At 50.9% G+C, this 24169-nt stretch overlaps 1 protein-coding gene across 1 annotated transcript in view; it reads left to right on the plus strand.

Annotated features, from left to right (window-relative positions):
- Window positions 1-13533, plus strand: part of Slc6a11 (solute carrier family 6 member 11) — a 121580-nt gene extending 108047 nt beyond the window's left edge. Inside the window, exons 10-14 of the mRNA XM_036181726.1 lie at window positions 1208-1345; window positions 8083-8185; window positions 8999-9099; window positions 9577-9747; window positions 11202-13533. Coding sequence (XP_036037619.1) covers window positions 1208-1345; window positions 8083-8185; window positions 8999-9099; window positions 9577-9747; window positions 11202-11354 — 666 coding nt within the window. The 3' untranslated portion in view covers window positions 11355-13533. The remainder of the gene's footprint in view (window positions 1-1207; window positions 1346-8082; window positions 8186-8998; window positions 9100-9576; window positions 9748-11201) is intronic.
- The last annotated feature ends 10636 nt before the right edge of the window (window positions 13534-24169 follow it).

Consider the following 24169-nt stretch of genomic DNA (forward strand, 5'->3'; position numbering starts at 1 on the left):
GACACATTCACTTTCTCTCCAGAGCCAGAATCCTTCCCCAGAAACCACTAAGCTGTGTGGCAGACACGCTGGCTGTTCCTGCTGATAACTTTACCTTCCATTGTTGTTGGTAAAGCCTTTCAGAAATCAGGGCTCTGCAGCTGGTGTGTGACAGGCAGAGGCTCCTGCCTGACAGGGGAGGTGGGACTGGGGCATGGACTCTGCTCATGCCCCACTGAGCAGGGCTCACTGGCTCTTCTGCCATGTTCTTGGGCCACATTCAGCCCACCCTCTGATAGTCACATGAATGAGGACCCCTATTTGTTGTCTGGCTTTGAAAGTAGAAGTCACGGCTGAGAGGTGCTGAGTGACTGGCTGGGGCAGGTACCCAGACTGCTTGACTTTTACTTGTACATGTCCAAACCTCATACCTCATTAGCTTCCTGGGTAAGCAGCCCTCTTTGAGTCCCATCTCCCTCCCACAAGACCCTGGGGAAAGGCTGCCAGTACCAGCCCTTGATGTGGAGACAGTGCCAAGGACCAGAGTTGAGCATCAATTCTGAACTGTGTGACTTTGAGAGTGTCACCACCCCTCTCTGGGTTGCAACTCTTTTTGTATAATGCAAACACCTTGTCTGGGAAGACAGATGTAAATCAGATGATTAGGGGTGCAGAGCCTCCCAACATGGTGACTAGCAAGCTCATACTCCATTGCAGTACAAAGGTAGCGAGACCACCTCAGAAGCAGGTGGTTCACAGCTGGGCTCTGCCACCAACACCTGGGTGACAGAGCTGGGTGTGGCTTTCTACCTGTCATAGGGCAGGGGACTGTCACAGTCCTAGAAGTCAAAGACAATGGCTGAGCCTGCTGCCAGCAGATTACCAAGCTCTCAGGACAGTTCTGAGACTCCTGCCTTGCCTCAAGAGCAAAGGCTGGGTCTGCTGTAGCCCACAAACCCCAGAACAGGAAGTGGCATCGATGAGGGAGGGGAGTCATCACAGTCTGGACGGCAGGCATGCCGAGTGACCCTTCTCTCAGCATCTTTTTCCGGGTGCATTCAATGGATATACTGGAGCTAGTTGGTGCTGGGCTTGCTTTCATGACTGTGGGATGGAGTGTGACGGTGGAGAGCAGGCCAGTGAGGAGGAGGCCCCTGGGACATGGACCTAGGGTGCCAAGACTGGCCTTTTCCTGGGATTTAATTACTCCTTGTGTCTCTCCCTCTAGTTTGTGTGTGTGGAGAGCCTTGTGACTGCTGTGGTAGACATGTACCCCAAGGTCTTCCGGCGGGGCTACCGGCGAGAACTGCTCATCTTGGCCCTATCCATCATCTCCTATTTTCTAGGCCTGGTGATGTTGACAGAGGTAAGTGATGTTACCAGTGCTCCATCACACTCCAGCTCCAAGACCTCAGACCCTGTGGCTCTGGGCAGATCCAGAGCCTTCTCTGCTACTAGTGCTACTGGGGTACCTGCTTTACCTTTGGGGATACTGTGAGAGTAGACATAGACTCAGTGAGCTCTGAGCACAAGGTCTCCACCCCCCCCCCCCCCCTCTCCCCCACCATGTCGGTGCTAAAGGTGGCTGTTGATAGACTGGACAACTCACATGGGGACTCGTCAGGCCAAACAGTGATTCCCTAGTCATCCCTTGGGTGACCCTCCAGCAAAGAGAACAATGTCAGCTCTGAGGCCCAGAACTAGCTCCTTACCCTGGCTTCAAGTTCAATAGTGGCTTTTCTGGAACATCTCTCGGAATAGGCACCTGGGGCGACGTTTGCCATGTATTCCCGCCTCAGCCTCCTGTGTGTTCCTCCTTCTTCCTGTCCCTGCAGGTGAGGTGGGCTTCTCCCTAACCCCGCATTGAGGAGGTCTTCTAAACCATGTGCTCACTCCACCCCACAGCCATTCTGTCTCTGTCCTGTGACAGGTATCTTTGGAAGGTGAGATTAGGTGTCTTTCTCCCCATAGTGCACAAAGATAATGAAAGCAGGGAAAAGGGGGGGGGGGGGGATCCGTTGCTGAGAGACACAGAGGTTGTGTGAGAAACAGGGAGACACGGGGAACTGGAGCCCATCAGGCAGATGGGGTGAAACAGGGGCCAGCCATCTCCCTCCCAGGCCCCAGTCTCAGGGAAGCTCCCTTCCCATCAGGCTCCCTGTCAGCTCCCCACCTGGGCCACTGTGTTCCCAGCTCACGCCCTGTCCCTCTGGCAGCCTTTCACCTGTCCTGTCTTCCCTCAGGCCCAAAGGTCCAGGGAGAACAGGAGCCTACCGTGTTCAGCCAGGAGGGCCTGGAGGCAGCTCAGGTCTTGTGTTGGCTGTGAGTGATTGCTGTTCTTACTCACTGTCACATTAATGAGAGCCACTGTTTGAGCAAGTGAGCGGGGGAGGGTCCAGTCCCCTCTCTCCCTGCTATGCCTCTGCTTGTGTTTCTCCACCACGTAGGGCGGCCGGGCTACAGCGAGTAGGGCCTCATTAAGTGCTGGTTAATTACATCGAATGCAGTCACTTGTCACGTACAAATTGGGGAGGAGGTTAACCTGATGCCTTGAAAAAGCTAATGGGAAGGTGTTGCTGTGGGTATCGCTGACTCCCACCACAGCCTGCCCTGGGTTGCCCCAAGTGCACAGAGCTCTCTTCTAGGGTGCTGTGGTGGTGACTCCCAGGGGGAACATCAGGGAGCCATCGCTCCAGCCAACCGAGACTATTAATCAGCAGGAATTTGGGCAGCCTCACATGTCAGCCCTCCACCCCCACAGAGAGTTATCTTCAAGCCATTGTACTGAAGAAGTTCACCATGGGTCCAGGGAGCCAAGCCAGCCTCAGTCGTCATGGTAATTGCCTGCCAGAGCCTCTCTCTCATTTACACTTGGCTCTAAGGAAATTCCAGGTTCCTTGCTTCTTATCCTCCACCACAGCAGTGTGACTAGTGGCTAAGACTGTGGGCCCTGCCACTCAGTCCTCAGTCCCGTCACTCAGCTCCGTGACATCCTGCTGCAAGTGGCCTTGCCTCTTGGTGCCTCAGTTTCCCTGTAGGGACACAGTCATGCCTTTAAAGATCTGAGGGCTATGTCACCAAGTGAAGGCATATGGACATCAGAGCAGGAATTCTTAAGTTTTGTTACACATAGCCCCTTTCACCCAAGAAATTTGTATGTGACTCTGGAAATATAGGCATATAAAATAGATATACAGGGTCTGGAGAGATGGCCCAGTGGGTAAGAGCACTGGCTGTTCTTGCAGAGGACCTGGGTTTGATTCTCAGGACCTATGTGGCAGCTCACAGCCATCTATAGCTTCAGTCTCTATCAGCGACTATGGGGGTTCAGCCCCTCGGTAGTTCCCTCCCAGGGTCCTGGAAGAATCTACAACCAGCTGATAATTAATCTTTGGTGAAATTAAATGAATCTATGTACACGAAACTCCTTAGTTCATACACTTTATTATTCTGTGATAATTCTCTCTCTACACAGCTTCTATTCTGCTCTCATGCCTAGCTCCTTTCTTGCCTGATTTCTCTCTACATTTATCTACTGTCCCCTCTAGGTTCTATCTTAATTCCTTCATCTAGTTCTGTCCCATCTAGGTTCTCATCCATCTGGTTCTTTCCCCTATCAGCTCCTCTCCCATCTCCTTCTCTCTCATCTGGCTCTTCTTCATCTTGTTCTTCCCCATCTGGCTCTTCCTCATCTCCCATCTAATTGCTCTAGTACTCTCTTCTAGCCCTTCAATCTAGTTCTTCCCCATCTCAGTTTGTTCCTCTCGAGAGTTCTTATCCATCTAGTTCTTCCATTCTCTTTTCTCTTCTCCGTCTGTTCTCTCCCTGTCTACAGAAAATACCTGCCTTTTCTTTCCTTGGGCACATGGTTCCCTGCCTCCTCAGGAATGTTGTTTTATCTCTCACCTCGACATGTAAAAACCTCTTTTGTTCTCAGTCAAAGTGCTCTGGAAAACCACTAGGCCTCCTCAAGGCCAGGGGATGGTTTGAGCTTCATTGGCACAGGAAATAAAGCTAGGCATCTCCAGCCATCTTGTCTCCTAAGCTCAGCAGGGTAGTTAGTAATTTAGTAGGTTCAGCAGGTCAGGGGAGCTGAACTGTTTACCAATTGGTCTGGGCTCACAAGGATTTCATAGCAGAAGACAGCTAAAATATTAAAAGCTGGGTAACACCAAATATTCATAATAAATGGCTTGCCTTTTGACAGGCCCTTGGCCGGTCAAAGTTCAGCTTTAATACACCACTGAATCTCTATGATATATTCTTGCAGCCCACAAGAAGTCCCGTGTGATCCAATGCCGACTTCTGGCCTCCACAGGCATTTCACACATGTGGTGCACAGATATACATACGTGCAAAAAATACTCATATACATAATAATAATAAAAAATAATATACAAACCAAACATTTGCTGATAATATATTATAAAGAAATTTCTTTGAAAAAAAATTCTTTAGTGTACATACAATTTTGTCATTTATTAAAGCAAAGGCAAAATTGCATACTGAGGTAGATGTGCTTACATAAAGAATCAAATTTTGGCTGAATATTTGATACTACAGGATGCAGAATGTCTTTAATAGTTTTCAGAGTTGATCAATATTTTGATTTTATGATCATCAATGCTGAGAACACTGGTTGTATAAATATGTAGTTCATAACTTCAGAAGCATGTTCAGGGTACTTTCAGAAATTGTAATTCTGTCCTAATTCCAAATTTGTTGAATGATCTTTCATGCAACTTAAACAGCAGTTTTTAAGACTAAACACTCTGAGGCTGTCAAGATGGCTCAGTGAGTAAAGATGCCACCAAGTTTGCCAACCTGAGCTTAGTCCCAGAACCCACATGGTAGGAGAGAACTGACTCCTCCCACAAGTTGTACTCTGGCTTGCACACATGAACAAAGCACAGTTCACACACACACACACACACACACACACACACACACACACACACACTTTATTAAGTATAAAAAGAAATATCAAACATTCTAATAATATAATGCAAAGATATCTTAACTTGATACACACTGAAGAACGACTGAGAAAATGTAAAAAGTCTTTGTTTTCCATAATTAAACCATTATGTTTCTGGAAGAGCAGATGCCTTTATATGTACAGTAAAAACACTGAAGTTCGTAACGTGCAGTCTTGACTCTGAAATGTTTCAGGCAGTATGCATTGGTGCTGAGTGTCATGTACTCAGAACTGTGGCTCTGGTGAGGCCACGTGGTGCAGCACCAGTGAGCACTGCTGGGAAACACCTCTGACTTCTTACAAATTTGATTTTGAATTAATTTTCAGCTGTGGTGCAGTCAGAATCCTTTGGTCTTTGCCAAGTTTTTTACACCCTCCACATTCATGTATGTGACCTGCACAGCTTAAGAAGCTGGGCCATAGTCAGGCATGGTGTGTGTGCCTTTAATCCCAGCACTTGGGAGGCAGAGGAAGGTAGGTCTCTGAGTTTGAGGCCAGCCTGGTCTGTAGAGGAGTCCCAACAGCCAGAGCTACATAGTGAAACCCTGTCTTGAAGAAAAGAAAGAAAGAGAAGAAAAAGAAAGAAAAGAAAAAGAAAGAAAATTGGCCATAGACCATAGAGCACTCTTGCACAAACTGAGCCAGACCCCAGGGCACTAGGAGACCTAGACTCAGCAAATGTCTTGCCTTGTGTCCTTTTCAGTGCTGATGCTGGACTCACTTACCTCACTCACGCTAGGCAAGAGCCCACCCCTGAGCTATACCCCTACCCCTCTTTACTTTTTATTTTGATGGTCTCACTAAATTGAATAGGCTAGATGTGAACTAGCTCTGTGGAGGAGGCCAACCTTGAACTTGTGATTCTCCCACCTCCGCTTCCCAAGTGCCTGTAAAGACAGGTCTGCTCTTCTGGGCCTGGCAAGACTCAGAAGTTGTCTTTGGTACATGCAGCCTGTGACTGAGCGGAAACCAATGTGTGACCTGAAGCATTCCTGGGAAGTTCATGGAAAGCTACTTAGTTCTTTTTTAATGATATCTGTGGCAGTTAGGAGGGGCAGCTTTAGTTTGAACTCAGAAAGCCAAACTCATTGCTGGTCAGGTGCCTCAGACCCATGCCTGGAGCTGACGAGACAGACTAATGCCCACTGTTGATATCACAGGCAGCCTCATATCAGACAGGGCCTGGGGATTATTTAGCTACACCCTCCCTATGTTTTTCAAAACATGAAGATATCACCAATAATGTTAAAAAGAGATTATTTTTCCTGTAAAAATTTTGACTTCTAGTACATTCCAGAAAACCTGCACATCAGACCTCACACCCATGCCCCCTAACAACCATCGGCCAGAACCGTGTGTCCAGATGGTACATGGGCCTTGCAGATAGCCACAGTCTCCACGCGCCCTTCACACTCAACCCTCTCTTCACACTGGTGTTATGTGGTGGCCTTGTCTTCCTTACGATGTTACGTCAGTTTTCGGAGGAGACAAATGAGGGAACACATGGTCTCAAGCTATGGAATATACATGGTAGAGACAGCCCAAGGGATGTGATGGGGGACTCTTGTTCCAAGTGAGACCCCTTGGCAGACACAAGAGGCCCTGAAACTGCACTCTGGCTTTCTAGCCCACTGCCTCGACTTCCCCGACTTCTCCAACTGACCCTTCCAAGCTCTTTCATGTTGATTTCCCTGCATCTGTGCTCTTCATGTACCAGGAAGATTTTCCTTACATATGTCATTTCTGCCCAAATCCAGACCTGGCCTCTTCTCCCCGATTTCTCCTCCCACGCTCTCACCACCCCCAAATCCTCACTGAACTTTATCTCCAGACTTGCTCAGACGGTTATCCCGTCACACCAGAAGCCCCATGAACAACCAATCTGCAGATTCCTGGGTCCCTCCTATTTTCCTTGGACCAGTCATCTCTGGTTTCTTCATAATACCTAACATCATATAAACAGTATGTGAAGAGGTACATTGTACTGTTGGGGGAATGGCAAGAGGTCTGTTAGGGCTCTCTAAGGGAACAGAGTATACAAAGGGGTTTGGGATGGCTTGCATGGTTGCGGCTGCTCCCTGGAGAGGAGAACCTGGTAGCTACTCAGTCCATGAAGCTGGATACTCCAGTGGTTGTAAACTGGGACTGGAGGCCCGGGAAGATCACTTGAAGTCATTAGCATTGTGTCTGTGTTGGAAGGATGGAGAAGCTGGGGTCCATGGTGGTGGAGGGCATAATAGAAGCACTAAAGACATGCTTTTCACATCTCTTTCTATCTGGGCCCTCTGTTGGAAGACGCGGCCCACTCTGAAGCCAGGTTTCTTCACTTTGGTCGATGAAGGCTACCCATCAAGGGGCTGACCATGTGTTATAGAGTGAGCCCACAGGCAAGCCTTCATTAGTAATTCATCCCAAAGATGAGCTGTGCACTTACTATGTGTCCATTTCTGAGCTCTGGACAAGCCAGACAGTAGCACGTCACAGACCCCATGCTCTAGCTGATTCTACTTACATCTTTTAGGGGACCTACTGTGGGCTGGAGGGACAGCAAGGACCAAGGTGCGGGGGCTTCCTGGGCAGAGCTCAGCGCTCTCAGCTGCCCACAGGGTACTTTTAGGGTTAAATTGTGAATTCAGACAATGAAGTCTAGAAACCCAGAGTGAGGCTGAGGAGGGAGGGCTTCTCAGAGGAAGTGACGTTTTGGCTGAGTTTTGAAAGAACTTAACCAAATGCAAAGTGGGGCCACTTGCCTGAAAACGGCTGGTGGGGCAGACTGGAGGGAGCCAAGGGCAATTTTAAGCCTATGAAAAGATGGGAGAGGACAAGAGCAGCAGTAAGGCCTGCCTGGAGGCTGCTGGAGCTGACCCTCTGGGGAAAGGTGTTGAAGTTGTCTGCCCTCCACTCTGGTTTCAGTGGTGCCTCTGAAGCCACGGACCACCTACAACCCCAACATCTCTACAGGACAGGGCCTGGTGACACCCAGCTGCAGAGAGTGTAGCACTCGGACTAGAGATGAGCAGGTCACTGGCTGGCAGCTGCCAAAGCGGAGAGAGGATGCCAGGGAGGCTACCTACTGACCCTGTTTTCCCATGTGTCTGTCTGTGTGTCTGTCCTCTTACCTGCAGGGAGGCATGTACATCTTCCAGCTTTTTGACTCATATGCTGCCAGTGGCATGTGCCTGCTCTTTGTGGCCATCTTTGAGTGTGTCTGCATTGGCTGGGTGTATGGTAAGTGGGAGGCTGGGCCCCTGGGGCCTGGCAAGCTCTGTCTATCTAGGCACTTTCCCTAGGGACTCAGGTTCCTTCTTACTGCCACCTTCCTGTTTTTCCACTGGCATAGGCTGTTCAGGACCCCGACACCCGATCTCTGGCCAGTCCTACTCTGAGGCTCAGTTTCCCCATTTGTGCCCCAGAGGGAGATCTGAGGCAGAGCAACTGGCATGAGCCACACCCTCATTCATTTTGCCTTCTGGTCCTCACACAAATCAGGATGAGATCTGCTGTCTCAAAGATAAACCGAATGTAGCTTGGGAGCAATAACCACTAGACACACAAGCAGCCCAGAAGGCCCTCGCCTCCAGAGCCCAAACCCCCTGTGAATCACCCATATGTTCACCTTGCCCATTGTGTTCATTGGTTTTGCACCACTGCGAACAAATTCCCAACTTGGGCTACTTAAGAAGTAGAGGGCTAGCAGAACTCATGGTTCTGGAGTTCTAAGATTGAGTGGTTTCGTTGCTTCTGGTCCTAGTGAAGGCCTCTCATGGTGGGGGTATGTATTGGAGAAAACCATCACATCTCTAGCAGGGAACAGGGAGCCGCACCTCCACCATTGACCTAAGGACCTCTGTAGGGCCCTCTTTCCCAGAGCACAGTAGGACTTTGCACTTCTCACACCTAATAATGCCACCCAAGGGACCCAGATATCCATGCAGGCACTCAACACTCAAGCCCAAGCACTCCGTGTCCCATGCTGGGGAAGGTAGGCCCCCCTTACCTCTGCTCTGAGACACCTATGCCTGTCTGCTTTCCTCCGGATAGGAAGCAACCGGTTCTATGACAACATCGAGGACATGATTGGCTACCGGCCACTGTCACTCATCAAGTGGTGCTGGAAAGTTGTGACCCCTGGGATCTGTGCGGTAAGGCCTGCAGAAAGCCTTTTCCAGCCCCTTCGCTTGCTTACTAGCCACTCGTCAGCTCCAGCCAGCTCAGCTGAGGCTGGCCCTGAGGAAGGTCAAGGTTTAGGCTCTGTCCCTGGACCCAGGCCCCAGGCCAGCAGTGGTGAGAGGAAGCTCAACAGAAAAATGGTCTCATTGTTCTTTGGCCTGTCTCTGGGGGCATCAGAGCTTATCTTCCCAACTGAAGGGGTCAGAATAACAGATTCAAGAGGGCCCTAAGATAAACTCTGAGTGGGAAGAAGCTGAGAAAGAGGATCCTGGGAAAGGGGACAAACATCACAGCCCTGGAGAGGTCCCAAGCCCCTGTGTTCTGACCATCAGACCAGCTTCCCCCATATTTCAACCTCAGGCTCACTGTGGAAAGTTGAGATACCTGGACCTTTGGAGTAGGTCAGGGCTGAGGGACACCACCAAGAACCTCCATCTGCTTCTCCACAGGGCATCTTCATCTTCTTTCTGGTCAAGTACAAGCCCCTCAAGTACAACAACGTGTACACATACCCAGCTTGGGGCTATGGCATTGGCTGGCTCATGGCTCTGTCCTCCATGCTATGTATCCCGCTCTGGATCTTCATCAAGGTGTGGAAGACAGAGGGCACCCTGCCCGAGGTGAGCAGTTGGGGAGGAAGCAGGGGTAGGGGGCTGGGGCTGGATGGAAGGGGAATTGTGGCAGGCTCCTCTTTGGCAGGTGTTCATCCTTAAAATGTGCCAGCAGCACCTCTGTGAGATTTCTGGGTTAAAGCCCCCCTACCTGCCAAACAGGCTGACAGCACCCTGAATTATTAGAGGATGTACACAGTCTGGGGATTCCTACAGGGAAAGCATTTGAATCAGGGTCTGAACTGAGGTTTGGCCAAATGTCAGCTCTGACAGGCCATAGGGAGACACAAGTGCCATCTAAAAATGCTTCCTCCTGGGCTCCAGCAGAGGCAGATGGATGGAGAAGGTCCCTTTTGTTGCTTACAGGAGGTGTTGGTCAAGGGCAGTTGGTTAATTGATATTGAGACCAAACCGTCCAGAGGGAACGGACCTGGGAACCCTGGCTCAGGCCTCCAGCAGTCTCCTGGTAGTTACGAGCCCTTTCCTAGCTTCTTCCTGTCACCCTAGCTCATACCCTGCTCACCCAGACAGCAAGGCTTGTTACAGAGTGAGCCTCTGATCCAGCCCAGCTTCAGGCCTGGAGACCTGTGCATTCACATCCTGAGCCTGGCACACAGGAGGCAGGGTTAATCAGCTCCCATGAATCTGAGTGTTAATCCTACCTAGCCAGCATGGCTTTTACCTAAAAATGGAGACCCAACCTTGTCCCTGAGTTCTAAGCCACTCCAAAGTCCTTGAAGCCTTTTTTCAGGTAAGGGCCCATGCTCAGGAGGGCTTCCTGAGTCCTGGTCCAAGGGCAGTACAAACGGTGTTGAGGTGGGGCCCATGCGCAAGATGCATTCTGAGAGGTTGGGGCTATGAGTGGAGGCTGCATTAGGGATGATGCCTGCCTCTAGGCATAGCTTGAGGAGCTCAGTACAGGGAGCTTCCCCTGTACTGCAGTGGCATGGTGACAAGCCCAGGGCAGGGTAGGACTCTGATTAACCAATATTTACATCAGTAGCCCTGGAAGTCTCTGAGCCTCTGGACAGCCAGCGCCTGCCATCCTGGCCCACAGATAGAGGGATGCAGCCAGAGGTCAGGAGACTGGCTGGCACAACCATCAGGTCACTTCAAAGCTCAGCTCCCCCTGCTGCCAAGGCAGGAATGGAGTGGCAGGCCCTGATTCTGACTCTCTAGTCTTGGTCCCCTTCCACAGCCATGCTGCAGGGACTAAGTGTCTCCATCTCCTTATTTCTCACCAACTGCCCAGAGTGGGACCTCAGCCATCCCCATTTTTGGTGGTGGGAACTCAAGGAGGTAATGCCTCACCCTGAAGTGAGGAGCAAGGCAAAGCCAGGGCCTGGCCCTCCGTCTGATGGCTCCATAGCACCAAGGAACATCTGTACAGCTGGGGAGGCAGAAGTGGACAGACCCTGGGCCCCAGCAGCATTGCTCACACAGCCTTCTCTCCAACCATCTAGAAATTACAGAAGTTGACAGTCCCCAGTGCTGATCTGAAAATGCGGGGCAAGCTTGGGGCCAGCCCACGGACGGTGACCGTTAATGACTGTGAGGCCAAGGTCAAGGGCGACGGTACCATCTCTGCCATCACAGAGAAGGAGACGCACTTCTGAGTCCCACCAGCCACTCGGATCCTTCTCCCCTGTTCCTTCCCTGCTTGTAAATGAATCCTGAACCTTGTATTTCACCTAATGTTAGGGGCTTGCTCATCCGCACAGGACTATTAACAAGTTAACTCCCAGCCGGCCACTGTGTGCCCTGGACCCTCACCTCACTCCTGTGATCATGGGCATATCCACCTTACCAAGATAATTCTGTACAGTGACTAGTAGATCCTGGCCTAGGGTGGCTCAACCCATGTCTTCTAGAGTCCTTGTATTACACTGTCAACTTTTATGCTGGGGGCGAGTGGATTGAGGGAGCAGAGCCTATCTGCCTCTGGTTTCAGTCATTCCTGACCTTGTCTCGGACCTTCTCTGCTCACCCTCCTCTGTACCCTAGGGACAATTTGTTCTGTTTTGTTGTTTGCTTTTGGTCTTCCCCTTTTCCAATGACAGGACCTTCCACACGTCAAAGTTGCAAGACAGTGAAGAAAACACCCTAGCCTCCACAGGGCTCCTGAGTAATCAGGAGTTGATGACTGTCCCATCCAGTGACTGCGGCTACTTCCTTCCCTCCCTGAGCCTCAGTTTCTCCATCTCCCAGATTGAGGGAGGGGATAGAATGGAGTCTTCCCCTTGAAGTGGGGAAAGATTCCCTGCCTCACTGCCTCGAAGGACTGCTTTGACCTTGACCTGCAGAGACTTGCAGGCCTCTTCTCCATCCTTCTTTGCTATGACCCTCCCCCACCCTCAACCTTATCTTAAGTCAAACCTATCACAAACAATGTTGGGGAAGTGTGTTTCCCTAACAACTGGAGTTTTAGTGTAGCCCTGATCCCTGGAGACCAGCACATCCCCTGCCTGTGTGACAGGGGGTCCTACCATCTCTTCAACCTTCTTGGCCATCAGTCTGTCCCTCCTTCCTTGGTAGGGATGGGCAGAGAGCAACCACCTCTTCTTGCAGCTGCCTGGCCAGGATCTATGGCCATCCCTGCAGGGGAGCTAGTGAGGCCCAGGGCTGGATTCCACCCACGGGCCCCTTCCTTATACCACTCCTTTCTCCCTCTTGTGCCCTGCCCTCTTCTCTACCTTCCTGCCACTCCCACAGATCCTGTGGGCAGACATCTTCTGGAGCTATTCCACCTGCCCAGGTGTGAGGAGCCTTCACTCACACTTACCAGAGGGAGGAACTGGTCATCCATCCCTCAGGCTCTTCCTTGGAAATGGAGAGCAGACGTGGTCCCCAGGAGGATGCTGGCACTGTGCCCTCCCGCCTGGCTCAGACCTCTTGGACTGACCTCTCTCTTCCTCATCTGCTGGGTTTTCCAGCTGCATTGTCTGCCCAGCTATTGGGGGATGGGAGGTGGGAGAGGGGCGTCCTTTCTCTCTTCCTGTAATTTCCAAGATTCATCTGTTGGAAAGGTGATATTTCTTCACACTAAAGTTCCCGTATCCTGTCAAAGACCTGAATGCTCTATTTCCCCAAAGCTTCTGGACTCTGAGCTGTTCTGCCCAGCCACACCCTCCCCAACCCCCTCCCCTGCCTCCACCTAAAGTCTGAGATGGCTGAGCCAAATGCCCAGCACTCCCCAGCTAATTGTACATGTATCCAGGGCATGCCCCTGCCCCAGCTGCTCACAAACAGGCCACATATTCCTTCTGGGAAGGCCAACATCATACTGAAGATGACCTGTGGAGTTGGTCCTCAACTGCTGTTCCCCACCACTCCTGAGGAGGGAGGCTGCCCATTGCTGCTATTGCTCCTCACCACCAACTCCCTCATGGACAGACAGATCCCTAATGTCTATCATCACAGACACATGTGTTTTACATGTGGCCCTTAACATTTGACACTCTTAACATTACTCATGGGGCAAGGTAGAGGGAGGCTTGAGGTTTGGGGGTTGTTTTTTTGTCTTGTTTTGTTTTATTTTGTAATTTCATACTAGTATTTGGGTAACTGTAGGGAGGAAGGGAGGGTAAGAGGGAGCAAGGGGACATGTCATTGTGTCAACTTTTTTGATATTCATTAGAAATGATACAATATATCCTTTCTGAGATATTTACAGTATTATTAAAAATGAAAAGGGTTGGACGGTTTTGCATAACAAACTTTTTATTGGCAACCCAAAGAGCACAAGATTGTCTGTCTGCTCCTTTTAAAAAATTAAAAGCTGTGGATAGACTCCCACGTGACTGTTCCCAGCAGGCGGTCTTTATTGGGTTCCCTCCTGTCTTCAGGTATCCACAGGATGCACCTTCATAACGGTCTTGGTTCTGTAATTAAAGGCTGTGATCTCTGCTCAGCATGGCAGACTAGACGACGTGAGGAGAGGTGGTATGTCAGGCCCTGCCTCCTGGGATGCCTTTGCCATTCCTGTAGTCACTGTACTACGTACAGTTCATGGCAGCTGCTTTACAGAGGCTTCCTGTGAACTGAATGTTCAACAGATCTCTCTCTTCAATGCACACAACCACCTGCCCATTTTACAGATAAGGAAAACCAAAGCACAGAGAAGTCAAGTGACTTGCCTTCCAGTCACACAGCTTAGAAACCACAGAATCTGCCCCTTGTCCCTCTCCTTGCTGAGTCAGATGAGTCTCTGAGCTCAGGGCTCTTCTGTCTGACAGCCTGAATATTCGCTTAATCAGGTGTCAGCAGCAAGTCAGTAAGAGGCTGTCATAAAAACGTGTGTCTCCTTCCTTCTCAAGAAACTTGAGCTGCAGACCTTTGAACCTACATGATTTAAGAATTAATTTGCCTGGCACACCAGCAGGCAGCTGTGTGTGCTAGTGACCCCTGCTGGCCAAGTGTGGCTCTGCAGCCTAGCTCTGTGAGACACTACCAATAACCAGAATCTGGGAGGGAAGGTCTGAAAGTGAAGTCAAAGACCCAGGACATTTCCTGTGGGTGATGGGGGGGTCCAAGTGATCTGCTGATGTCTAGTCTCATCAGATTCTTCCACATACCCAGTAGGCAGTCTCTGCACATCTCAAATGTTCCTGCTCTTAGTCAAAAAGAGCCGTGTCCACAGCCTTCCGGATGGGGATTACCTGTGGAGGGGCTGCCTCCATGGCCTCTCCTGCAGGACTGTGCTGAGCAGTTAGTGAGTCTGCCCACTTTCTTAGGCAATACTCACCTTGGCTATCTGTAGTGGTGTATCAATGAGACCAGAGAGAACTTGCAGCTAGCCCACACTTCCCCAAGTGTCCCATGTAGATCTTCTTGCAGCCCCAGGAACAGAGCTGTTAGTAGACAGGTAAGCCATCAGTTCAGCTGCTCATCACTCAGCAGGGAGGAGCCTTTCCCTTCCCTGCTGAGAAAGGGCTGTTCTGTAGGGAATGCAGAGGCACAGCAGAGCACCTGCCATCTATGAGCTGGAGATCCAGAGAAGCTGCTGGTGTAGCCCCATCCCAGCGGGAGAGCCTGAGAGAAAGAAATCCTTAGCCCCAGCAGAGAGTGAGTAAGTCCACACTGCTTCCATTTTGCTCTTCTCTCCAGGCCCTCTACAGGGGGCATGGTGCCCATTCACCCAGGTGAGGGCTGCCACCCTCACAGGCACCCACAGGCAAGCGACATTTCACCAGCTATCTGGGCACCTTCTTAGCCCAGTCAAGTTCACACATGAAATTGACCTTTGGGATCTCCAGAAAACTGCCACAGCCACCAGAGCCACTGGGTCACCCAAGAGCACGCTGGGTCACCAAAAGCATATAGATGGCAGAAGTTGGAACCTACTCAGTAACGTGATGCATCTCTCAAAGGCTCACATTCCCCCAAATGATGGAAGGCCACTAGAACTTATTGGGAAGGATGGGGACATTGGAGGCTGCCAGGAGACACTGAAGTCAGGAGATGTCACTGGGACATGTGCTCCCTACCCCCGAGACCTGAGAAGAGACATAAGGGTTTCCTGGTGGTTGGTTGACTCTTTGAGTCATGGGGGAGGGAGGGGGTGTTGGGAGTGGGAGGGGACAGGTGATAGGCCCTGTGGGAAGGGGAAGGGGACTCTAGGAATAGAAGTGGCTGGGGGCCAGCAGAGTTTGAAAAGTCGGGGTTCAGGAGCATTACTGGGTATTGTAGCCACCCACAGGGCCCGCAGAAAGACATGGGCTGATCCCCAAAGAGCAAACTGCAGGATGTGGCCTTAAGGAAGGGGAGGATTGGGAAGGCCCCTCCCTTTATTGCCCTCCCATCTCTTCTAGGGCAGGTAGCAGCAAACCAGCCACTAGGGGGCACTATTACTAACCTTAGGCAGTGGAGGTGGAACTGGGATCTGCACAGAGAGTGAATGGACTTATCTAGGTACCCAGTTGCAGGAACAGAAAGGAGAAAGGCTACCCTTGGTTTAAAAAAAAAGAAAGGTATAATTCCTCCTCCTCTGGCTCCACACCCACCTTGACAGCAGTCACCTTCTCCCCTGACTGTGTGACCTTGGGCAAGTGACTTTATTGGTCTCATTCAGTTTCCAGAACTACACAAATGGGCTGAGTGCAGGTGTCTGACCCACCTTGAGTCCTTCTATTGAATGGTCTTCAGAAAGACCTAGCCTCCGTCACAGACCTGGTTTCTCGTTCCCGAATGTGCTATGCCTTGGACAGCGTCACATTGCCCCTCTGAACAAAGCTGATGCAGACCTTAGCTGTCTGGTATTGGTTTTATAACAGGAAGGGTGAATGTTGAAAATCTTCTGATAAAACTTTGGGCAGGTTGTGGGGAGTTGTGATGAGTAGGCTGAGGGGCCCAGGGATGGCCTGTGGTTCTCTTCACACTGTACCACACACCAGCCTTGCTTCACACCTCCTGGCCAGCCTTACTCCATCTGCCCTGAAGTCAGGGCCCCATCCCATCTGGACAAGGAAGTTAACAGAACAACCACAGAAGAAGGACTGGGATGGGAATGGGGCGGGACATGGAATAAGGATGATGAAAGTTTCTGGGGAGAAGATTTAGGCCATTTTCTCTTTTTTGCGCTTTCTTTTCTGTACCATCTAATTATTTTTTTTTTCTAAACAAAGCTCATCTATTGCTTTTTTATTCCAAAACATGAAATCAATGACGCTATTTTTAAAAATCCTCCCTTGGCCACTGAGAAGTTGGTTACAAATGCACATTCTGAGGAAAAGAAAAATGATAGACATGTGGTTGGAAGAGATGGCGAGAGGAAGCGCGGGGTGGGGGTGGGGAGCCAGGAGGGAGGCTGCCCACCCTCGCCAAACTCATCAGCCAGGAGTTCAGCTCTGCCCTGAGATGCTGGGGAACTAGCAACTGAGCAGGACCTGGGCTTTGTGCCACAGGCAGGCCCCCTCCTCTGGCGATAGCATTGGTGGGCATTGTGGCTGTTTCTAGATGTGGCTTCTCACAGCTGATGAAGAGAGGGAAGAAGCCCTCATCAGTGGCTTGCCCAGTCCTGATGTCCTTCCTGTCTCATCTTCAAATGAAGCCAACATTCCCCCACTCTGGTACCCACTGAGTATGGAATCACTAGCCCACTGAATAGATGGGTAAACTGAGGTTTGGGCTTGCACCACTGACTGCCCTGCAGTCATGTTCTCTTTTGTATTTTTCCAATTCATTTCTCAGGTGAATTCAACCCTTGCAGGCTCTGCCCCCACCCAGTCTGTTCCTCTCCATCTCAGATCCACCATCCAGCTGCTGCCCGCATCTAACAAATATCAGTTTTGTACCCACTATGTTACACAGCTTCATCTAGGTAGGCAGGGATAGGACCATGGGCATTACACAAGGTACAATAAAGAGAGGGGCAGAAGCAAGTGATTGACATGAGACTCCAGGAGGGGATGACATGAGACTCAAGGGGGGAAGAGGCATAGGAAGGCCAAAGGGCATGGAAGGGGTTAAGCATGGGGGTGGGGCTAGAATCTAAATAGGCCATCCAGGGAGTGTCTTCTTGAGAGGGTGAGGGAGAGAGCATCATGACCATCTAGGAAAGAGCATTACTGGAAGAGAGAACAACATATGCAAAGGCCCTGTGGTAGAAACATGTATGTAGTATTCTCAGGATTACAAGGAGGCAAGAGCAGCCAAAGTAAAGTGCTTAGGGAACAGTGGTGAGTGACAAGCTGAGAGAGGTGGTGGGTAGAAAGGGGGGGGGCTAGCATAATAGTGTAAATGTGAAATGAGGAAGCCCGGAACCATGGGAAGGTTGAGCAGAAAAAGTACAAGTTCTGATTTCTGTTTGTGATATGTATGTATGTATGTATGTATGTATGTATGTATGAGTGTATGAATTTATTTTTATTTACTTTATTTATTTGCTTTTATATGTGTATGTAATTGGGGGGGCGCATGTGTGCCCCAGTGTGTGTGTGTGTGTGTGTGTGTGTGTGTGTGTGTGTGTGTGTGTGTAGGTCAGAGGGCAACTTGCAGGAGCTGGTTTTCTCTTTCTTGGTTCTGAGGATCAAACTCAGGTCTTCAGACTTGGTGGCAAATGCCTTTACCTGTTGAACCATCTCATAGGCTCTGGCTAATGTTTAAATACAACCTTCCAGCAGCTGTGTGTTGGGAAGGGGCGTGGCTCAGGTAAGGTGGCTGCCAGAACCAGAAGAGGAAAAATAAAAGGATGGAGTCAGCGTGGGAGCTATGAAGGGAACACAGATCCTGGGTGTGGTTTGGAAGTGGACTAAGATCTCTTGGTGTTCGGAAGTGAGGCATCTAGGATGGTCAGTTGGGATAGGGGCGGCTGAGCTGTTCTCAGGCCTCACAGGCCTCAGGGAGCATGCCTTCTTGATGGCATGAGCTAGACCTTAGAAGGTCAGTATCCAATGACTTCACATGCAATGGCTGGAGTCAAACTCTTGAGCAAATCCCTTCACCTCTTGGGGCCTCACTCTGCCACATCTGCAATCTGGAAACTACTGTTCTCAAGCCTCAGAATTTCTCAAGGCCTAGGTGTCCCATTAGCATGGTCTCCTAGAGACGGAGGGGCCTCAGACAGACCGGATCCTGCCCTAGTTAAATGACCTTGGACCAGACACCCACCTCTTCCATCTCCATCAGATCCTCTTCAAAAGGGAACCCACTTCGCACAAGGCAGCTGTCTGTGCTCCCAGCACACAGTAGGACCTCCACCAAGGTGCAGAAGAACAGAGACTCTGCCATGGTGCAGCTGGACCCATGTTCCCATACCCACTCCTGGCCAGGGCAGCTGCAGCCCCAATGGGGGCATTTTTATCTCCAAGGCTGCAGCGGGCTCCACAACAGCACTGTGGCTCGGCTGAGCCCCTGCGTGTGTGGGCAAAGCTGCTGTTCCCGAGGATCTAAAATTGCCTCCCTCTGATTGCTGCTATACAAGCCGAGACGCTGCTCGCTTCCCCCATCCAGTTGGGTCTATTTCAAGAACACATTGATGAGCGCTGATTGAGCCTTGATTACCGCAAGCCGAGCAAGCGAGCTAGTGCTCGGGCCAGCCCCCTCCCCAGCCTCAGTGGGATGTGCTGGCTCCCACTCTGCCACCGTGGCCCACTGCCACCTGAGGGCCACCTGAAGAAGCAAGGAAGGGACACAGCATATAGTATAGGGCACCTCACCCACATCTACCTCCTAAGATACCTTATCAGTGGCCTCTCTCCAGAACCACTCCCCCTCTGCCAAAGCCTCTGGATTCCAGAGCAGGAGCATGAGGAACAGAGTGAGATTTACATGTTGAGTTTTTAAGACTGGGGAGCTATTGGCCAGGGTAGAAGGATCTTCCATCCATCGTCTCTGCCACACACACATGTGCAGCCACACTCGTCCATGCACATGTCTGGCTGTGCTTGAGGCCACCTGGCTCATTGGGCTGGACCTTAAACATCTCTCCTTCCCTCTGCTGAACAATAGCACAGACCTCAAGTGTGTGGTCACCTGCACATCCCATGCTCACTTTTGTGTGTGCACATGTGAATGCACATGTTCCTGTGTTTGGTGGGGGTACATGAGTACAATCATGCTTGCATGTATGTGTGTGGAAGCTACAGATCAACCTCTTCCTTCATTGCTCTCTATCCAGTCTTCCCAGATCCACCTGTTTCTACCTCCCGTTGCTGGACCCCAGGCACACATTACCACACACAATCAAAGCACTCCACAAGCGCTTTACTGACTGAGCAGTCTCCCCAGAGTCAGGTTTTCAGATCCATCTGTGCCCACTTTGCAGGTGATGACACTGAGGCTGGTGGAGCTGGTTTGGGGTTGCCCTGAACCTAGATCTTTGGTGGGTATGCTAGTTCTTGACAACCCCTGGGGCATGATTTTAAAAGCAGCATCTGGCTCTTTCCTTAGAGATTTGGTGTCAACAGGTCTTGGCTGTGGCCAGGTCTGCATTGTAAGGTACTATCTGGGTGACAGAGTGGAGGGGGGCAAAGAATTACTGAAGCCCTCTCCTGCTCATCAGGGCCTGAGGCTTGTGGGATGCACAGATACCCTCTCTCCTCCTCCTCTTCTTCTTCTGTCCTCTTCCCTCCTTTCCTCCTCAGCAGTTCACATCCTTCCCAGCCCTCTCTCTTTCCATCCTCTGTCCACGCGCCATAGTCTTCTCTCCCTCCCCATCCAACCCTCTTCCTCTTGGCAGCCATCACTCCCTCCCATCTGCTTGCCAGACCCAAGAGACCTGCAGGGCAGCCCCTGTGGGGTTTGCTGCAGACGACTGCAATTCAGCTCCACTGGGGACAGGATGCACACCACAGTCCTAGGCTGTGACCCAGGCTTTTCAGAGCCCCTAACACCCCTCTACTATCTTGAGGAAGGAGAGAGACATCAAGGAGCCCTCCCCTAATATCCTGAAGCAGAACAGAGTGGTCAGGGCAAAGAGCCCTGGGTAGGGTACCCCTCATCAGCCTGATCCCTTTCTACAGTGTAACCACCACGTTTTCTTTCTTCCTCCTGCTACAAGGGCCCCACGTCTGACACCTTGATGTCCTTCAAATTTGTCCCAGGTATGGAGCTGCTGGCTTTCTATGCATTGGGGTACACTTACACACACGTATGCATGCACACATGCATGCACACCCATGCACCCATGAATGCACACACACACACACACACACACACACACACACACCCATGAGTGCACACACACACATGCACACATACATACATACATACAGACAGACAGACACACACACACACACACACACACACTAAATTTCTCAAGTAGGAACCTGGAAGATTCAAAGCTGTCCACAGGTCACCTGTCTTTGAACGCTGTCAAGTTCAGGGTCTGGTGTTACACAGGAGGCCTGGTTTACAGATCTTGACTCTGATCCATCCTGGCTGCGTAACGTTGGGCAAGTCACACAATCTCTATCGTTCTCAGTTCCTTCTTCCCAGGGTTAAGTATTTAAGAGTGAAAGAATACAAAGTGCTTAATTTCCAGCCGAAACTCAGTTTTCATGTCAGGGACTAGCCTTGCTCCAGATCTCAATCTAGGGGGTGTATAGAGTGGACTTCTGAACCATCCCCCTTGTTTTTAGATGGGCCCTTGGTAGGAGGAGGGGGCTCCAAGATCAAGGCTCTCAGGAGCCTCTGGATCTATTATCCTCACAGCTTTCCCCATTCATGAGCCTGGCAAGATACTCAGTGCCCTGCTGCACACAAAAACCAGTGATCAGAAGCCAGACTGGACCTTACTGCACTCCAGCAAGGCCAGGCACGACCCCCTCCATTTCCCGGCACTGGGCTTCAGGTCTGTGGTTGACACACTGTCTCTAAAGCCCATGCCTGGGATGTGGGATTCAGGCAGGAGGTTTACACAGATCCTGGGATTCTGCAGACCCCTACCTTATACTTCTGTTGCTAGGCAACAGCTGCTCATTGCTGAGGGTACCAGTGGAGGATGAGCTGAGGGAGGCTGCAGCAGCTGCCTCTGTTCTTCACTAAGAGGCCCTGGGGAAGCGATCCCCAAGTCAGACACAGCGAGAATCACAGTCCCTCTGATAAGTAGAGACTTGCCCGAGATCACCAGAGCTGTGAGTGAACACGTCCTAACTCTGCCATGTCAGAGCTGACAGACTCCCGGGAGAGCCTTGTTAGGACTTTTAATTCCTGAGCCCAGGAAGACATTGCCACACTTGCAGTGGAGCAGAGCCCACACCGCTGTGTGGTTGCAGGCAAGCCCCTTCACACTTCTGAGCCTGGCTCCACTGAGTAGGAATGGTTTGATGTCAGCATGTCCTTCCCTAAAGTAAATGTGTGTGTGTGTGTGTGTGTGTGTGTGTGTGTGTGTGTGTGTGTGTGTGTGTAGCCCTCCTAGACACTAGGCATAGAGTGCATAGGCAATGGTTTTATCTGTGAAGATTCTCAGATGCAGAATTCACAGGGCTCTTGATAGGATGAAGAAGAAAAGGGAAAATATGTGGCCTGAAGAGTGGGATCGAGCTAGAGGATAAATAATTGCCTAACAACAGCTGGGGGCTGCTGCTGATTGTAGGGAGGGTTGAAGTCAGCAATTTTCTCTTCCCCTCAACTTCCTTCCCTTTCATTTCCCTGACGCAGACCCTAGACCAGCTCCAGCAAAACTAACAAGGGCTCCCCCTGCATACACACACGCCATTTGTGAGTGTTGGCTTAGCCCCACAAAACAGGGAGACTCAAGGCCCTGGAGCCAGACTTACCTGGCCTCAGGTACCCTATGCAGAGTGCCTGGAGCACTGTCTTGCCTCTACTCTAGACACTGACCCTGCATGGCTACTCTCATCAGTACCTACAGTAAACCAAGGCTCTCTAGAAGCAGGACCTCAGCACGGAGACTCTGTCCAGCCAAAAGGTGCTCCCCAAAGTGCCCAGAGCTAGTCTCAGGGGGGACTGCTGTGAGCTCATGGGTAAATGGCAGAAAGGAATGGATCCACCATGGCCTGGTGCTGTGTGGGTCACCGGAAGGTGGGCTGAGGACGCCCAGTGACGAACCTACTCATTACTGGGTTCCACCTAAAGAGCCCTTCTCTGACTACACAGCCTAGGAAGTGGGGGATCCCCAGCCATCAGCATCCCCAGCCTCAGTTTCCTTTTCTGTCAAGTTGGGAGCTGAGACCAGATGCCCAGGGCCTCACCTCAGTGACTGTGAACATGACCTGATTCACCAAGAACGGGTATGGAAGCCCCTGATGTGGGCGTGGGGGCAGCTCTGAACTTCTTGGGTCCCACTGGAGACTTGCTAGAGGCAGGTCCTCTGCCTGGGTCAGAAGGATGCTGTGGCATTTTCTGACCTGTGTCATACATAGGAGATGAGTGTGGAGGGGCTGCCCGGAGGAGGATGGTGTGAGAGAACTTACCACAGACCCTGCCTGAAGAGGAAGTTGGGATGTAGAATGTGTGCAGGAGTTGGCATATGTGTACATGTTAGATATATGTATACATGTGCACACACATGCACACATGTGTATGTGTGCACACACACCACAGACTTGTTTGCTATGTATATACATACTGATTTTCTTGCTTAGCCTTGGGTCTCATTCTGGCCATGAAATCTTGCTGTGGGGTGTCTTTCTGTATGCTGTGAATATGTGTTGCTCCCTCTGGCTAATCAATAAGCTGCTTTAGCCTATGGCAAGGCAGCTTAGAGGCAGGCAGGAATCCAAACAGATATACAGAGAGAAGAGAAGAAAGGAGAGGAGAGGAGAGGGGGAGAAAGAGAGAGAGAGAGAGAGAGAGAGAGAGAGAGAGAGAGAGAGAGAGAAATGTCAGCAGACCAGCAGTACCTTGGCCATGTGGCAAAACATAGATTAATAGAAATAGGTTAATTTAAGATGAAAGAGCTAGCTTGCAAGAAGCCTGCCATAGGCCACACAGTTTGTAAATAATATTAAGCCTCTGAATGATAATTTTATGAGTGGCTGCGGGACCATGGGGCCAGGCAGAACCACAGGGCCAGGAGGGGGACAGGGGGAGGGGGACTGGAGAAATCTTTCTTTCCATTGTCTTGGGGGGTGGCAGCAGCTGGGAGCTCAGGAGCAGATGTCAGGTGCCAGCTATGGTTGATTCCCCAGGTCCAGGGCTTCAGCAATCTTGTCCAGTCTGCAAAGAGGGCCTGCAGCTTTGCTGGGTACACCAGGGGCCTCATGGCCTGACCTTGGGCAGTTCTATCCTCAGCCTCTCTCTTGCTGGCTTCTTGGATAAAGGCATTTCAGCCTGTGTGTGTGTGTGTGTGTGTGTGTGTGTGTGTGTGTGTGTGTGTGTGTGTGTGTGTCTGCATAAGGTTGGTATATGTGTGGCTGGCTGTGGCTGGGGGCTGTCACCAGGATCACCATCTATCTCTTCTCTACAGTTGATTCAAGCTGTCACCACTAGATTGTCCCTTTCCATCATCCATGTCAAAGGCCCCAGCAATGGTAGTGTGCTAGGATGGGCATGAGGACCCAGCAGGAAGCGTGGGTTTGAGATCATTTCAAACTCTCCAGCAACTCACAGAACACAATCTCGTGAAGGGCCCGTTCACTCAGCCACCACACTACAAACCAGCCTCTGGCCCTGTGAAGTTCAAACATACAGATCAGCAAGGCAGACGTGAGCCCATTGATGTGTTCAGGGAGCCATGACAGGGAGGTGTCTTGGGACTGAAGTAGTGAAGCTGGGCTGGGTACTCCCAGTAGGTGGCCACAGGTGCTGAGCCCCATCTTCCTAGAGGAAAGGGCAGAGGCAGACAGGACCTTGCTGGAGCACAGCAAGGCCATGGAGAGCGAGAGTGTTCTGTGGGGATGAGGGAGAACTCTGTAGGCATCCAGCAGATACTTGGGACCTGAGCAGGAGCGAGAGTCAGGAAAAGCTGGTTTCTGCCTTGGGCAACAGGACAGTCCAGCAATGCATCCGAGAGTCAGAACGCAGTAGA

The sequence above is a fragment of the Onychomys torridus genome, chromosome 3 (assembly GCF_903995425.1).
Source record: "Onychomys torridus chromosome 3, mOncTor1.1, whole genome shotgun sequence".
Classification (NCBI taxonomy): Eukaryota; Metazoa; Chordata; class Mammalia; order Rodentia; family Cricetidae; genus Onychomys; species Onychomys torridus.